The sequence below is a fragment of the Argiope bruennichi genome, chromosome 6 (assembly GCF_947563725.1).
Source record: "Argiope bruennichi chromosome 6, qqArgBrue1.1, whole genome shotgun sequence".
Lineage (NCBI taxonomy): Eukaryota > Metazoa > Arthropoda > Arachnida > Araneae > Araneidae > Argiope > Argiope bruennichi.
The window spans coordinates 98,100,681-98,115,124 of NC_079156.1; the positions used below are offsets into that span (position 1 = coordinate 98,100,681).

At 25.2% G+C, this 14,444-nt stretch overlaps 1 protein-coding gene across 1 annotated transcript in view; it reads left to right on the top strand.

The window, feature by feature from the left end:
- Positions 1 to 3,329: 3,329 nt before the first annotated feature.
- Positions 3,330 to 14,444, top strand: part of LOC129971346 (BCAS3 microtubule associated cell migration factor-like) — a 34,468-nt gene continuing 23,353 nt past the window's right edge. The window contains exons 1-13 of the mRNA XM_056085019.1: positions 3,330 to 3,492; positions 3,878 to 3,932; positions 4,663 to 4,723; positions 5,541 to 5,641; positions 6,684 to 6,765; positions 7,018 to 7,081; positions 7,314 to 7,421; positions 8,635 to 8,711; positions 9,160 to 9,236; positions 9,357 to 9,440; positions 10,144 to 10,308; positions 11,234 to 11,464; positions 13,473 to 13,566. Coding sequence (XP_055940994.1) covers positions 3,425 to 3,492; positions 3,878 to 3,932; positions 4,663 to 4,723; positions 5,541 to 5,641; positions 6,684 to 6,765; positions 7,018 to 7,081; positions 7,314 to 7,421; positions 8,635 to 8,711; positions 9,160 to 9,236; positions 9,357 to 9,440; positions 10,144 to 10,308; positions 11,234 to 11,464; positions 13,473 to 13,566 — 1,267 coding nt within the window. The 5' untranslated portion in view covers positions 3,330 to 3,424. The remainder of the gene's footprint in view (positions 3,493 to 3,877; positions 3,933 to 4,662; positions 4,724 to 5,540; positions 5,642 to 6,683; positions 6,766 to 7,017; positions 7,082 to 7,313; positions 7,422 to 8,634; positions 8,712 to 9,159; positions 9,237 to 9,356; positions 9,441 to 10,143; positions 10,309 to 11,233; positions 11,465 to 13,472; positions 13,567 to 14,444) is intronic.

Sequence of the window (14,444 nt, forward strand, 5' to 3'; positions counted from 1 at the left end):
ACAGATTAAGAACTAGTATAAAAATCAACCTATAAATTTTGTATATATGTATATTTTGGTATATTAATATATTTTATAAATTTTTCAAAATACATTATCACTGGAAATATTAATTGCATTTGAACATAATATCAGAATCAGTTGAATGTGAACTTTCATCGAAAAACTCTTGCTGTACAATTATCCTTATCACTAAAATAACTTTCTGCTTCATTTAAAAGTGTCTGTAGTACTGCTTCGTAATAGGAGCAGTAAATTGAATGATATTTCGGGGCCCAAGTTTTAGCTCCATCTGCTAAGCTTTGTTTATCACTGGGACACTAACAGGGAGGTGCGGTCTTAGAGACCGCTCGAAAAGAAATAACAGAATTATTTTAAAAAACATCCGGTGAAATCGGTTGAAAAAGTGTACGTGTATTGAAGGTCACAAAATAGGAAGCTACAGGGTCAATCCATTCAATTGAGCTAAAAATAAAATAGGGATGACCGAAATTCCATCACTATCGGTCACACAGACCGCACATCCCCAGTTAAGGGTTAATGTGAAACACAAGAGTGACTGTCATGATAAAATGTTTTCTTATTTTCCTTTCAACAATCCTGGCGTGGGTTGATAACTTTGGTATAGATTTTTTCAAGCCTTCGAAGTCGGTGATATGCTCCGATCATTTTGAAGAATTCATTCAGTGTGTGTCCATTTATTAAATATAGCTGTTCCAGTAATTTGTTAGAAAATCTCTTCAAAGAAAAAGAAATCGGTAAGCGATTTGCCATCAAAAACAATCAAACACAAAATCGTGAGTGCATTTCGAATTTAATTTAAATGCTTGATAATTTTGAATATGCTTGGAAGGTTTTAAAATGTTTACATGAATATTATATTGCATTTTTCTACAAAATCTTATCTAAATTTAATTTATGTAAGTAAACAAACTCCTGTTGCAAAAATAACAACTGCTATAATACTAAACTTAGTTGGAAGTGAATATTACTAGTTTTCTAATTAGATTTGCAGAATTGTGATGGATTCAGAGTGAATTTATATCAAACAACTTTTCTATTGTTAAAAATGAAATATGAATAGTTTATTGTATTTAAACTGAAATTGACTGTTATCATAATATCATGTTATACCATTGTGCACCTCAGTGATTTCTGTTTTAATAAATATAGGTCTTTTCATTGAAAATCAATTTCCATATCAGCATTTATTATATAATTTTTATTCCCAACTTCATTGCTATATGCATGTTTCACTTTTTTTCTATTTCTTTAACATATCAATTTTGAATTATAAAATTCTGTGAAAGCATAAAAGTGTTTCTTTCAACTCCTCTTTATATTTGAAGATATATATATATCATGATCTTGTTCTCGTTTATTACATTTACTGTATTGTATGTTTTTTTTTTTTTTTATGATATTCATTCAATGTAACTTTAGCATTTAAAAAAAATTTCATAAATGTTCTGCTTTAAAAGTATATTGTTCAGCATTCTGTTTTTATTAGTGATAAAAAAAACTGTTCTTTAGTATCTAGTATATTTCTGTTTAATAAAATTGATTTCATCATTTACATTGACATTCTTGTCATACTGTGTTTATATTATTTCTAAGTGTCTAGAAAAATAAATGTTGATAAATAGTAAATAGTTTTTTTAGTATTTTGAATTAGTGAGTATATTGAAAAATACATTTGATCATATTTTTTCAAATAATTATCACATATATTTTATCTCTCTCTCTATATATATATATATATTTGTAATGAGTAAATAAAAATTATGAAAGCGTGATTTTGTTTGTTTTCCTTTAATGATTTCTACAAATTAAAAGAAAATTATTTATTCATAAGTTGCATAGATTTAAAAAAAGGTATCCACACCTTTTATATTTCATAATTTGAAATTGTAAACATAATTTATTCACTATATACTAATTTGAGTTTCATGCTCTTTCCTCTGAGCAAACTGAAAACATCAAAGTCTCAATATTTATAAAAGTAATTACATAAGAAAAAAAAATATAATAATTTTATTAGTAAGCTTTAAAATATTAACTTATCTAAGAGTAATAATTTTTTTTATAAAGAACTAACTGGGGGAACTATATTCATAAGATTCAACATTCAATACTATTTAAATAATATGTAAAAAAGAACATATGTAATTTTTTCAAAAACACTGCCATAGTCATTTGTCAAAATGTATCCTTCGGATAAAAATGGGGGGAGGTTATGGGAAAGAAAAGAATAAAGCGGCACCAAACGAATTAAAAAGCGATGTGAATTAATTATGCAAAAACAATAATTCCATGGAAAATACCAATTAAAATTTTAATATAAGAAATAAAATTATATAACTAAGAAAATTTGGAGAAAATAATTTAAAATAATATCTTTAAAAAAAATCAGAAGTTTTTAATAATTGATCAGCTAGCGTAATATTTACTAAGCAATGGTTTCGTCAACGTTATCAGCAGACATCACGACATGTGTAGAACGGTTGAAAATTGAACAGAAGTGGTTTGTTTGGTACTTGACACGTGACCGCGAATTGACCCCATTGAGATGAGCGAGGACAGAACCTGAGACTTTGTGGTTCGCAGCTCAGTAACATGACCACAATACAAAAGTAATTAGCCCGTACAGTGTAGCTGTTTACTAGCTTATAAACTATTCACTACACTATCAACATTACAGAATCAAAATAACTATTACAGATCGTTAACGGAGAGATTTATTTTTCAAGTTTGTAGGATAAGAAGAATATTGATATCACTGCGTAACATGTAGATATTTTTCTTTCTTTTTTTTTTTATCTGCTTCATATGCCACAGTTTTATATAGAAATTTCGAAAAAGTCGATCCATGAGCATTTCCAAATCTCAACATGACTTTAATTAAACAATAAAGCAGATATTTGTATTTAAATCCAATCTAATTCATACATCATTTATGCCCATTGGTAAGAACATTTTTAGATATATACTAACTTAAAAAATCAAATACGTTCGTTGTAAAGCTAAAATGAAGTATTCATTGATAAAATATTGCTTTGTACAGTGCATGATCAATGACTGATTGCAGAGTTGTCGGTTTAGAGCAACAAAATTGGTGTAAAAAGTCTTAGTGATTTTTTTTTCATCTATTTCCTTTCTGATAGAATTGCCGTAATCAGAATATTAATATTTCAAAATTTTGACATTAATTCTTCTATAGATATTTCTGATAGAATTCACAATAATAAATTTAACGCAAAAAAGTTTTTGAAAGTTATCGAAATTGTATGGCAGCGTCTGAAACGGATAATTCAGCTACAGCTGTTTTCTGTTTTCATTGTAATTTCGTGCTAGAGCGTCCACACACAGAAGGGTTTTATGTTATTAGTAACTGGTTGTTTGATATTAAAATATTGGAAAGCTGATGGCTGCAGAACCTAGTCGAAGAGGACCAAAATCCACTGGATTAATTGTCAGACCTCAGGCTGTCAGGTATGTTGGATTTTAAAATCTTCCTTGTTCTCAATGTTTACAAACATCAGGTAAACATTAAGCTTGCGTCATGTTATTGTCCTCTTTTATATCTGTTAATGCGCAATAAAGGATTGTCATGTAAAGAAATTTCATTCCTTTATATTTTTCTTAATTCCTTTAGTAGTAAACATTATAATTTATTTGATGTTCTTCCGTGAAAAAATTTTATTATTATAATATTTAAATTTTTTTTAATAATTTTTTTATCCCGTTTATGCAGAAGTTGCAATTTAGAAATAAATTTGAAAACTAATAAAAATGATGGGATCTTTTTTCCTGTTGTTTATTAAAACTAAAATATTAGTAAATAAAATTTGTGAATTTATTTTTTATTTTTTTCTAGTGACAAATCTTATGTCGAAAGTGTCGTTGGATTCATTCATGAAGTTGTTCCTCAGGTAAAACTTGTATTCGTTATTGTTTTGGTGGTGGTTTGCATTCGGCTCGTTTTCTAAAAAATTCTTATTATTTACAATTACGTATGGTTTTAAACATTTTGAAAACTGCTTAAAATATTTTTATGTTCATTAATTATTAATGGAACTTTAAAATTATGATATAAGGGCGGTAGAATTCTATTTAGTTAATTAAGATTAAATTATTGTTTTTAGTACGAAGCATTTATTAATAAATATGGTGAAATTTATGAATTTGAGTAAAAAAAATAATGAAAATTTGATATATATGTTATGTTTTAAATATGCATTTGTGATATTAAAATAATTACAATTATAATATTAACTTTCTTTCTTTCTGATTCTACTTATTCTCTGGAATAATGATTACAATTACAATTTATTGATGAAAATATTGAGTGAAATTAAGAATTTTTAAGCAATAATTATGTCATTAATATTCCATTAGGTTTTTTTTTTTTTTTTAAGCAATGAAATGTATTTAGAAATATGTTAGCCTGACATACCTTTTTAACAAAATTTTAGATTAGTTTTTCAAGTGTAAATATATAAATGAACTTAATTTTGTGCAACGAATCAAAATGTATAACATTCATTTCCAAATAATGATACTATTATTATTGAAACAAACATTTAACAAGTTTTTACCTAGCATAATATAATTTAATATTTTGTTTGTGCATCCTATACCTACAAATTTTTACTTTTTAAGGCCAGACAAGGAGAAAAGGAAACTGTTCTGTGGGTGAAGTTTGAATATTGTGATTTAAATGGTGAGCACAAAGAACATATTTTTAAATCATAATTATATTTTCATTATTATTTTATTATTCACCTAAGATAGCTGTTAATACTTTAAAAAAATCTTTTAATGATTCCCCCCCCCCCATCTCATTTTAATAGCAACTTCTGTGATATACTTTCTTAATAGGTATGAAAAAAATTAATTTTTTGAAATTGTATGCTATAATTTTTTTTAAATAAAACTTTTGGACAATGAAGATGATTTGAAAAATAAAGTTCTTGTGACCAAAAAAAAAGGTTATAATTTTCAGAAAATTATAAGAAATTTTGTGTCGATAATTTTGATAAAATACATGAATTGTGTTGAATTTTCATGAAATTATCTATAAGAATTGTGTTTCAATAATTTTTTTCTTATGATGAAACATAGATACGACTTTCCCATCACCATAAACAAATCTAGTCTATAAGTATTTTTATGGTTTTTTTTTTTTTTAATTTTATAATTTTTTTCTGAAGTCTAATCAATATTATAAAGAATTAAAATGGAGCCTGATTTGAATGTAAAGTATCAAAAAATCTTAATTAACTAAAGGATTAAATCAGTATTCTTAGAAATTCAAGACTTTTGCTGGCCATTTTTAAACTGCTACAAAAAATTATTTTTATTTTCCATTTCTTAATTGCTTTAATTTTGGTATTTTTTTAAACTATTAGTTTTTTTTATTATAATCTTAAAAAACACAAAATTTTAAAAAATCTTATAAAATTTTTTATTTTAGATATGAAAAATCAATAATTGCTTTTGGAATATTCTTATAGAAAATTACTTAACATTTTTTACAGATTATAGTTTAATCCGAGAAGAAGCTGAACATAATGCAAATCACCCATCTCTATTGATTATCATAGGCTATACAAATGGAGTACAAATTTGGTGTGTTCCTGTACGTATATAAAAGTTTACATCATGTTTTTAAAATACAAATTCTATTTTTTTCCAGTAATTTCTCAATTAACTTATTATCTGAACAAAATAATAAGCAAAGATCTTTATTTATTTATATTAGTCTTTGAAGCATCTTTTATTGTATTTGTCATATAAGTGTAAAAGAATTCATCTCTTTCTTTTTTATAAATATATTTTTTAAAGTATTTTAAATATATTTGATCACTTCTATAATATTCATTTTAAAATACTTTCATGACACCCAGCAATATAAAAAGAATGAAATAGGTCTAAAATCTTTGATCTATTTGAATTTGCAGAAAAATAGAAATAGCGAATTCTGACATTATATTTTTTAAACAGAACGTTCTAAGACTAATCAACACAATATTAAAGCAAAATTTATCTCAGTTTTTCATAATATTTGTCTCAAGTGTATTATTTATGTAGATTTGGAAAAATACTTATTACATTGATATATATCAACTTGGTTATGAATTATAGCTATGTAAATTTTTAAAAATTTCTCTAAAACCATCAAAAAAGATTTTTTTGTATTCCCCAAGAAGCTTTTTCAATTGAACTATAGCCTTAGGAAATATGCCATTTTACAGAATCTTTATTCTGTGATCTAAATAAAAATTCAAAATTGACATATTTTAAACTTTTATAAATAAATTGCAATGCAGTTAATCATAGGGTAAAATCTAAATTTGGGATGATTATGGGTTAATATATATATATATATATGAAGATTAACCTGTTGAAATTGCAGAATATAACAGAATTTTTTCTTTATTTAAAATATGGAATAATTGCAAGGTGTAATTCTATAAAATATATAAGGTAGTATAATTCTGTAAAATATTCATTAAAAAATTTAAACATATATAATAAATTATTTATTGTCTTTGTGATTCCTTATGAGATGTCTTAAGGAATTTCTAAATTTCATCTGAAAATTAGATTGTAAAATTTATTTTGTTATATCTAAGCAGTTTCTGAATATTTATGCTTTAGAAATGTTTTTGTCTTATTAGGCTAGTGGTGAAGCTCAAGAAGTTCTTTCTTTACGAGAAGGACCAGTAAAGTTTCTGAAAGTTTTGCCTACTCCAGAACCAAGTAATTATCTATTTATTGCATTTATGTTTTTCTTTTTTCCCTTCTAGCATTTATTGAGTTTTGGTATAAGCCATGATTCAATGCTTTCTGTAATCTAGAGTTTTATAAAAAGAAAGCTGAGTGACATTAGACGTTTTAAGGTATGTTGCCTACTAATGGGAGTGTTCACTTTTATTTTAAAAAAGAAATTTTGATTTTTTTAAAAATGTTTATAGTATTTTACATTATTAATTTGTGTTGTTTGTTTTGTAGTCGAGAACATCAAAGATAGGTTTACATCCAGTCGTCCTCTTATTGCAGTCTGTGATAGTACTAGGTATGAATAAAATTTCTTTCTAATCCATTACAGTTTTACATTTAAATTTGAACTTTGTTCTGGAAATTTTATTTTGAAAATAAAAATTTTGAATTTATATTATCTGCTATTTTCATCAAAGTTTTCCAAAATAATGGTTTTAATGAATGAGATTATTTTTTATTCCATGTGTGATATGACAAATGAATTTTTGTGTTTTATTTCTTAATAACTACTCATCAATCTCTTTCAGTGCTGGTGAACAGTTTTGCTCTATTAATTTTGTATCACTAAAAACTGGAGATACAGTAGAATGCCTTAAATTCTCAACTCAAATTGCTGATCTGAAATGTAGTAAAAGGTAAATTTTAACTTCTTTTTATGATTAAAAACATATATTTTATAAATTCAATACTTTATTTTTCATAGAAAACAGAACATTTCTTAAAATATTGTCCCTTTAAGATTTCAATTTCATTCTGTATTAAAATTAGATAAAAAGTGATATCACAATCTTCATTTGTTAACTGAATTCTTATAAAAATTAATTGCTTTTTTTTATAATCCTTAATTTTTATATCTAAAATACATCATCCGTACAAGAAAATAAAATTATACATTTACAGAGATGAGATTTATTATTGCACATACAAAATAAAATATTATAAAATTTTTATTCCATAATGTATTTTGTATATTGCGCTTTCGTATTATTAATTTAAGTTGTAATATTTGGTTTTTTTAAAACTGTTTTATTTTCTCCAAACCCTTAAAATTATTTTGCCTTACAGTTTTTTAAAATCTTCACTTTGTTATTTGTTTACTCTTAAGTGTTTTTTGGTCTCTTCATTTCTAATTAGGTGAAATTCCATGAAATATATATATATATATATATATATATCTTTATTTGAATATCAAGGTTGTTTAGACTTGAATAGTTTAAAAAAAAAAAAAAAATCAGAGGTAGAAATCAGATCAGAAAAAATTCAGTTCTATGCATCCTTTAGTATTTCTACCTTATGTATTGCATGTATTTAAAAAAAGCATCCAATTACATTTTTAAATAAATGATTATTTCACTGTTCTACATATGCAGATGAGAATATTTTGCTTTATGATTCATGTCGTTTATGCAAATGATAATCATTATTAATAACTGAATAGAGATTTTTTTTTTATGTTAAAGAGCTAAATTAAATTTCTTAAAATTCAATTCTCAAACTTGAAAAAAAAAATCAATCAACTTTAACATTTATTAATCAAATACAAATAATTATTTTATGTGTATCAAAAGCACAGAGAAAGAAAAAGTGCTATGCAATAAGTATAATACAGCAGAAAGCAAGATACATAGATTACTTAATATGATCAAATATACAATACAATTTTAAATGATTATATTCAGTGAAAAAGGTATAAAAGACTGGAGTGAAGAAAAGAATCAAATATAATTTTCATTTACCACAATATTTTATTTTGATATTCATGTACTGCTTTCAAACATGTAACAAGTTTTTTTAATCATTTCTTCTTTATCAATTGTTTCTTTGAAATTAATAAATTTTCTTTCACAGGGTACTAGCTGTAGTTTTCCAAGATAAAATTGTTGTACATAATATGTGTAATTTGAAAGAAATCCTAGTTGTAACTAGTAAGTATCAATATCATGTTATTGCTAAAACATATTAAATTTGCAAATTTGCTTACATGTATTAAAAAAACCATATTTAATGAACAGATGAATGTAAGTTAAAATTATACAAAAATAAAAAAATACTTTGAAATAAGATATTTCTTTATATTTTTTAAAAATATTTTATTACTGTTTAATTGAAGATGCAACTAGATTATTATCTAAATTTCTACATCAATTTATTATTATTACTATTGGGGAAAAAACTAGAGTTTTATCTGTTGTATTAGAATTTCATAATAATAAATTTATCCAATTGCTGTTATAAAATCAAATTACTTGCTCTATAAAATGTTACTTCTTTTTTAACTACTTTTATTATTAGATTCTAAATTTTAGCTCCTAATTTAAAGAATATAATAATTGTACCTTGACTTTTTGTAATTGAATAATTGCTTTTTTCTAGGCTGCTATACCACTCCAGGACTTCCTATTAATCCTGTTGCTCTTGGTACTAGGTGGCTTGCATATGCCAATAAAAAGGTATTATCTGCTTTTAAAGTATATTATTACAAGCCTTCATAAATAAGCAATGAAATATACAATAATTTGAATAAAAACTATCCTTTTCAACTTTATTTGTTAAATTTACTTTTTTAATAGCTTGTATCAGTGCATCAAAGTGGAGGAGGTATGGCTGGAGATGGAGTACATTCCTATGCCGCTACCATTATTCATGCAGCAAAAGTATAAGCTTTAATTTGTTACTCATTCTACAAATTATTCTAAAAATTTATAGACTAGTTATTACATTGACAATAATTTTTTTCATAACTCTTAATAAAATGATGTAAATGTAGAATCTTGCAATTTATTCATTGTTTTTTGTATTCATATGTAATATTTTTTCATAGATTGATTTGCATTTAATCATTATAATTGACCAATTATTAATGCTTATTTAGAAAAACTGTCTAAATTTGTTAGGTGTTGATGGTTTAATGTGGTATGCATTAGTCAATTCTCTCATCTTTGCAATTACTAGACTTTTATAATGCTATTAGAATGTATTATGATCTCATTTATTTGGGAACCAAAAATATTTTTAACCTTAACAGGGTTGGGTTTTTTGTCCTAAAGTAAAGGTCTATTTTAATGAGATTCTAGCCAAAAATATTTAGAGCAAAGAAGGCATTCATTATGCTCTCCCCTTTCATTAGATCTCTCACTTTGAAAGGTTGCCTTGCCTACCTTCTAGAAATAAACCTAAAATATAATATTTCTAATTCAATTATTACAATTCTTCAATTTGGAGTAGTGACTGAATGAGATTGTGCCTGAGTGCCAATTGATATTTTAATGATGTTAAAGCTAAAAAGTGAATACATTTCTTCAGATTTCACTTAAGATATATTTATTGCATTGTTCCATTATTGATTTAATGTTTCAGACTATAACCAAAGGTTTATCAATATTTGGAGAAACTGTTGCTAATAGTTTAAGTGGTCAAAAACTTGCAAGCAAGCCATTATCTACTAAAAGTGACCCTAAAAATACAGAGGATAGCCAACCTGGCATAGTTACTATTCTAGATGTGCTTGCTACTAATGGTGAGGTAAGTTACATCAATAATTGTATTTGAAATAAAAAAGTTTTGTTTTTATCTTATTTAGTAACTTTTAATTTTGAATCAGCTTTGAGATCTTGAATTTGTAACCATATGATATCAAACTTTTTATAGTTTATTAACTTTGTTTTAGAAATTGTAAAATGAAAATATTTTTATTAAACTCTTATTTGGAAATTTCTAACTTAAATCGTCTAAGCTTTTTTATTGTTATTATCTTAATGTTTGTATAATATATTAAAATAAGCCCTAATGCTTTTATGAATTTGCCTCTAATTTTTGAGATTTTATGGTATGATTAATATAAATTTTAGAATTTAATTATGTATTGCAATTCACTGCATATTGTGACATTGTTGCTTCTTTTAAGGCTTTCTTTTTATTTTAAACTAAAAACATATGAATTAAGATTGTTTCCCTAGTTTAAGAAAGAAAATGAGAAAACTTTTACCCAGTTTTAAAATGTGTGCATCTTTCCGAATCATGTAAATCTTAGCACATTGCAGCTCTTTCCTATTTTTTCTTCACTGTGTTTAAAATCGTCTCTCTCAGGGAAGTTCTTAGTAAGACTTTAAGGTTTTTTGGAAAACTTTTCTTGAAACAGATAAATCACTCAAAAGGAAATAAAAAGTAGAAAAAAATAATGAGTTTATTAGTATTTATTCTGATACATGAAGTGATGTGACAAAAGAAATCAAAATTTAGAAACGAAAGAAACAGAATAAAACAAAGAAATTAAACTTTAGAAACAGAATAAAACAAAGAAATTAAAATTTAGAAACAAAAGAAGCAGAGCTGGGTCATATCATAATATCCCAGCACGCATTTTATATCAGACTTGTCTTTTTAGTCATTATTACTTAATATAATTCCATGAAATTCGTTTATTTATGTGAGTGTTTGTTGTTTTTAGGTGAATATTGATGATGATAGTGATGGAGAAGGTATCATAGCTCACTTCCCTGCCCATGCCAATGAACCTGTCGCTGCTTTGGAATTTGATCCAAGTGGAATGCTTCTTTTTACTTCCTGTCGCTTAGGACATAGCTTCCATATTTTCCGTATATTTCCACATCCAGCAAGCTCTGCAATGGGAGCTGTTCATCATTTGTACACTTTACACCGAGGAGAAACAACATCAAAGGTTAATTTCTAATTTGTTCTATGATAAATGGTATAGTACATATATTTATTTATTTATAAATTATGTTGTTGTATGTTTGTTTTATTTTCATTGAATAGAACATTAATAAATTTGAAAATAGTACCACCTTATTAAAGTTTTTTTAATGTAACTTTGGAGATATATTAAGTTAGTGATTTGAAATATATAGCTGACTGTTATGAAATTTCCATTGGTTAAAAATGAATAAAATGCTTATTTGAAAATCATCTTATAAGTTATTCATAAGTGCAAGTGTAACGAAAATGGTAATTTAAGTTAGCTTGAAACCATATAGTTGTACATTTTAGATCTGCGCAACGGTATCTATATCTTAGATGGCTTTGTCATCCATGTGAAGTTACTTATAATAATAATAGTTTCTATAATTCTTTAATGAGAGTGAGTGGTGTCCAGTTCATATTGTAATTTATTTTCAACCTTTCCATTGTATTTTTCATTAGTAGGTTAGAAAATATATTTGTTTCATTGGCCAAGATATTCTACACTCCCTCATCCCACCCCCACCCTTTCATTATAATTGTTTTTAAAAAGCAGTTTGAAGATACTTAAGATTTTATCTCCATTGTTCCCTCTTAGACTTTCAGAGTACCAATGTTACATCACTTAACATTCATTACAATAACAGTTTAAATTTCATTTTTCTTAATTCAAAATTAAAGATTTTTTTTCCTTGTATGTGTATATTGAAATGAGTATTTTGTTGTCTTTTTAGAAAATTGACAATTCTTGTTTTGTGATTACTTGTTATTTAGAACTTAAATCTCATTCCATTAAGTTTTATTGCCAATTCTTTATCATGGCCTGTGATTATATAGCCTTTTTCCTGCCCAATGTGGCAATTATAAATGTTGTTGTATAACTAAAATAATCAAATATATAAATATAAATAAAATAATGAAATAAATATCTTTTTTTTTTCTCTCATTTTTTTAATCCAACTCATTTTTAATAATATCATTTAAAATAAAGTAACTCTGAAAATGTCACCTGTATATTTAAGAAATTACAACAATTGACCATTTCTTTATTTAAAAAAATTAAATTTTTATTAAGGCATGAATCAAAAATTAACAAAATGTCACTTCTCCTTCCTCTATCAACATGTTACATGACTGGTTTTCTCTTCATATTCTTCCTTCTTTTGCATACTGGTATTTTCTTTTTCTGTTTTTTATGGGGAGGGTAGCCATTTTCAGTTCTTTTAATTGTAAATTTCCTTATAATGTTGCAACTAAACCTTATTTGGAATAGGGCTATTATAGCATTAGAATGACAGAAATTGTGATTAGTATAATCAAATATCTGTAAATATTGTTTCAAATAAATGAAATAAATCTCTTTAATGTCTTTTTTTTTTTCTCTCATTTTTTCTCTTATTTTTAATAATATGATTTAGGGTGTCATTTAAAATAAAAGAACTCTTAAAATGTCACCTGTATATTTAAGAAATTACAACAATTGACCATTTCTTTATTTAAAAAAATTAAATTTTTATTAAGGCATGAATCAAAAATTAACAAAATGTCACTTCTCCTTCCTCTATCAACATGTTACATGACTGCTTTTCTCTTCATATTCTTCCTTCTTTTGCATACTGGTATTTTCTTTTTCTGTTTTTTATGGGGAGGGTAGCCATTTTCAGTTCTTTTAATTGTAAATTTCCTTATAATGTTGCAACTAAACCTTATTTGGAATAGGGCTATTATAGCATTAGAATGACAGAAATTGTGATTAGTGTAATCAAATATCTGTAAATATTGTTTCAAATAAATCTCTTTAATGTCTTTTTTATTCTCTCTCATTTTTTTATCGAACTTATTTTTAATAATATGATTTAGGGTGTCATTTAAAATAAAAGAACTCTTAAAATGTCACCTGTATATTTAAGAAATTACTACAATTAATATAATCTCTTCTTTTCTTCATTTCACTGATGTTATGCATTCCTGTTTTTTGATTTGAATAGGTTCAAGATGTTGCATTTTCACTGGACAGTCGTTGGGTTTCTGTTAGTACAATGAGGGGAACTACTCACATCTTCCCTATCACTCCATATGGGGGTATGTTGATTTTTAAATTTATTAAATTTGTTTGGATAAAATTGATAAGTGAATTCATTTATTTAAAAAGGAGCAAAATTTTATTTTATTGATTTTTTTAAAATTATAAATTGTACTTAAATATGAATACAATTATTGTCCAAATTTGAACCAACTAGGACTTGCTGCTCAGCAGACTAGTTATGACACAATACTCAGTTTTAGAAAGATATAGAATTTATAAATTCTTTTTGTAGCATTTTTAGAAATTGATGTATCACAAAATGATTTTATAGTTGTCTCTTTGTTGCATAATTACATTCAATATTTTTGATGACTTTTTATCTTATACCTATTCAAAACTGTAAAAAATGTTTTAACTTGATCATTCCTTTTCTTCATAAGTATGAGTATTTTCTTTCTATGCATTGTTGCATGTTTATTTTTCATTTAATTGTTCAGAAGACTATTGAATGTAAAGATGATATTTCAATGCTAATACAATGTTCCACCCATCTCAAACTCATTTTTTCTATGTTGTTAACCTTGAAAATAGTTAAATCTTATTTATTTTATTATTTACATCATTTGTAAAAGATTGCATCATTCATAAAAGAATTCATGGGTATCACACTTGTTAATGATGAGATATGCTATTTTTATATTTTATGATATTAATTGAATGATTGTGATTTTTACAAATTTCTTGTTCTTTTTTCTGTATTAGACTCTAAGTTGTGTTATGAAAGTTTTAAAAAAAAGCAATATATATTAGCTGTTTTCTTATATTATTTTGTTAGTTAATAGTTTTCCCCTGTTTCTTTTCAATGTGATAAAAAGTTTTGCTCTAAATTTTCACTACATATGAACTTTTTAAAGTCATAAGGGATATAACGTTT